Source organism: Pundamilia nyererei, unplaced genomic scaffold (genome assembly GCF_000239375.1).
Source record: "Pundamilia nyererei isolate P.nyererei 1_Seehausen unplaced genomic scaffold, PunNye1.0 scaffold00026, whole genome shotgun sequence".
In the NCBI taxonomy this organism is placed as follows: Eukaryota; Metazoa; Chordata; class Actinopteri; order Cichliformes; family Cichlidae; genus Pundamilia; species Pundamilia nyererei.
In genome coordinates, this window is record NW_005187427.1 from 2,463,762 (window position 1) to 2,467,591 (window position 3,830).

General features: G+C 40.7%; 1 protein-coding gene across 1 annotated transcript in view; it reads right to left on the reverse strand.

The window, feature by feature from the left end:
- Positions 1 to 238: 238 nt before the first annotated feature.
- Positions 239 to 3,830, reverse strand: part of septin8a (septin 8a) — a 37,204-nt gene continuing 33,612 nt past the window's right edge. The window contains exon 10 of the mRNA XM_005727762.2: positions 239 to 481. Coding sequence (XP_005727819.2) covers positions 316 to 481 — 166 coding nt within the window. The 3' untranslated portion in view covers positions 239 to 315. The remainder of the gene's footprint in view (positions 482 to 3,830) is intronic.

Consider the following 3,830-nt stretch of genomic DNA (forward strand, 5'->3'; position numbering starts at 1 on the left):
AGATTGATCACGTCTTTGTTGGTGAGAAATTTGTGTAAAAGGGATGAATGATGTGCAGTTAAATGCACTGGTATACTTGATATAAATCTAGCAGGTTAGGAGTGGGCAATGGGTGGACAGACAATGAGATAACAATGACATCGTTATGGTAACATTTTGGTCTCTATTATTTTCTTTCCCCCCCGTTGGTCCATCCTAGTTCCACGCCATGCTCGTCTCCAGCCACCCCCACCTCATTCCGTCCATCGGTCTCGGATCCGGTGTCGGCTGGTACCCTGCAACGGACCCTGGTGTCCCCCCCGTTGGGCTGGGGAATCAGAAGAGACCTCCCGGCCTCCAGGTGGCGTTGTGGACCAGGCAGGTGCAACACTGTATGGCTTGCCACCAGCTTTGGCAGTTCAAGGGCTCCACATTGGCTTTGGCCATCATCACTTTGGAGCTGGAGGCACTCACACCCGACTGGTTCTCCATGTTAACAGATCTGCTGAAGAAAGCACAAGTAAGAAAAAGCGCCTACTACTTTCTCTGGTCACATTAAACATCTTAACGCAAGATATTCAGGGATTAACACATACTACAGCCCAACCAACAGTTTCATGTATTCTGCAATTAGTGGTTGATTTTTAGCTCAAGTAGATTTTACCGCAAACGTGATAATGGAAAACATGGGCAAAAACTTGGACAGTATTGGTCGGTTTGTTGAACTCATGCAGAGAAATGTAATATATGTTGAAAATCTAGCACTTTCAGTCCAGGCACTCCATGAGTCGTAGCAAAGCAGTCTCTCAAAATCCAACTGGAAAAATCCCAAAAGCTTGCCCATAGCTGTAAATCTGCAAGCTGCTTTGCAACCCTGTTTTTGTTTTGTTTTTTTCCCTGATCGAATCAATGTCATGTCAGTCACTGATGTCCACTGTGCTCTCAGCTTCTCATCTATGCGTAAGAAATAAAGCTGAGGCCATAGGACACAGCCATAATGACAAACATTTGATTGTAGAAACTGTTGCACGTCAGGTATTTCTATTTGTATACCACCAATTCACAAAAAGCTCAGCCTCGAGATGCTTTAAATCCTAGAGCAGCAGTCCCCAACCTTTTTTGTGCCACGGACCGGTTTATGCCCAACAATATTTTCACGGACCGGCCTTTAAGGTGTCGCCGATAAATACAACAAAATAAAACTAGTACCGGTACCGAAAAAAGATTTATTCATAACACACGTGAAAAGACCCAGGAAAACAAAGTTAACGATAAAAACGATAACAGAATAACGCTGAAAACCAATAAAAACCCTGAAAACCATACATTTCACACCTAAGCCTCAACTCTCGCGGCCCGGTACCAGTCCGAGGCCCGGGGGTTGGGGACCGCTGTCCTAGAGTATTGGATTGAACTCTTATTTGCTGCCATGTCAAATCTTTAATTAGAAAAGTAACTTATTAGCAGTAACCCTGGCAACAAGCCTGTACAGGAAGTAACTAACAAAATGTTGTTTAAACACTATGTGTCTTCATTGTTTGTGTTCTGTTGCAATTTCCATTTAAAAGCACACTAACACACCAAAGTCACAAGAAAAACTTTCCTACTCTGGCAGTGGGACCATCTGAAGTATAATAGACTAAAGTAGAATCAACAATATAGTCTGTAGGCCATCATTTACATCATGCTTGTCTCTTCTTTTTCTTGTTCATCTCACACACATTATCATGCTTCTTCTTGTTCCCATCTCCCAGGTTGACAGTGCGGAGTTCATCCATTGCAAAGAGGTGGTGGACGAGTACCTGCACAGCCTGGAGTTCTCCCTGACAACCAACGCAGTCTACATTTTCAACAGCACTCAGATCCAGGAGGAAGAGCGAGCCCAAAGCCCCACGCGGCACTTACGAGAGTCCGGGAGGGACCGGGGCAATGGACAGCAGGGGGACTCGGACGAGTATTACGACGGATTCAGAAATCTCTATAACGAGGAAGCGACTCCCGGGGCAGAGGGGAGCAATCGCGATGATTCGTTTGAGCAGGAGGACATCTCGTCGTGCCCCCCACTGCACCCTGCTGTCAACTAGGAGGACATTTTATTCACACCGTCCACCTTTCGTCTACAAGGACATTGTGGGACCCAGATGCTCCTCGCTAACCATAACATTTCAAGATTTTGTTTTTCCTAAAAGATTTGGCTAATGTAAAATTTAGTATTATTTTAGTTTCTTCTTTGCACTTGTCCTCATTGACTCTGAAGGTGTCAGGATTTTTTGGGGGGTCTTATTCTGATCTTGTGGCTTGTTCTTGGCAGCTGAGCTGAAGCTGTGGGGAATCACTTGCGTTACCAAAATTAGATTTGAATGTTTCTCTTTAGTGCAAAGTTACTGTTCTACCTGTAAAGGCCTTCTTCCCCTTACTTTACAACCTTCTTTTGGTTCACATCAACTCCAGATTTTTTGGGGGGTGTTTGTTTTGGGGTTGTTTTTTTTTTGTTTTGTTTTTTTTGTTTTTTTTAGGCCTGTTTATTTGCTTCCTTTCCAAGTTTGACGGTGCCCCCCCTCCCGAGCCACATAGCACTTTGATATTTAAAAAAAAGCTTTTTTTTCTTTTTTATACAAATAATTATATATTTTTAACCTCTTTTTATTATTTTAATCTTAACTCTACTAAAGTTTTCCAATTTTGTTAAATGTTTATTTACCCTTTTATTTAGAAAAGTTACATTTTTACTTAAAAGCTTTATTTCATGACTTAATTATGCAAATGTTTTTATTAAATTAAGTTGCAGCCTGAGTTGGTTTAAATTATGCAGCTGTTACATATCATATCTGAGTACCTTTGGGAGATTGATTCAACACTAGAGCAGAATAATAAAACAATGGTGATTTTTGACGGCATGAGATTATCTGATTGATGATGCAGCATCAGTGATAAATTAGCAATATTTTTTTAAATTATGTACTGTATGATAATCTGAGGTTGACCTATGGGATTATTCTTTCCTCTGATGTGTAAACTGATGAAGGCTGATGGATGGGAACGCAGCGTCTCTTGAGGAACTTTACCTCCACCGCTCTACCAATGCTGGAGAGACTGATCTTTGATTTTATATATTTATTTTTGTTTAGGTGGCTCAAATTGTGTTCAGTCTCAGTAACATGACTTCTAATGTGAACAGGTTATTTTCTCATTTGTAAAGCCTGCTTTGATTCATCAAGTCGATCTGAACCAAGCAACACATATTCCTTCAGGTACTGAGGCAGCTATATCTTATTGTCTACCATAGAAATAAAGCTATGATTTCAACAAATAAAAATTCATTTCCTAATATTTTGAATGTTTTTGGTTTTTACTCAATTTTTGCTTGATATTTAGAGATTTTGTCAATTACTGCATACGAGGATCAAGTAGTTGGGATGGGGGGGGGTCAACAAAAAAATCGGAAAAGTCAGTGACACTAAAAAGAAACAGGTGGTGAAACATTTTATAGCTAATATAACTGCATCTACAAACTGTGGAATAATGTTCCTCAACATAAAATTGCAAATATTTCATCGCCTACAGTACATATTATCAAAGGATTTAGAGAATCTGGAGAAATCTCTGTGCGCAAGGGAGTTTGCTTGTAGTTTGTCCATCCACAAAATCTGAGCTCACAATCAGTCATAAGTAGGTTAAAATAAAAACAAAACTATCTAGTCAAACCCCTGAAATACATCATACATCTCAGCAGCTATCACTTATCTGTCACTGGCTTTGATGTTGTGTCTCAGTCCAAGTATGTACATGGAGGCTGTCAGGGTGATTAGCAGGCAGCTTTGTTGGCAGTGTTAGTGTACTACAGCACAGAG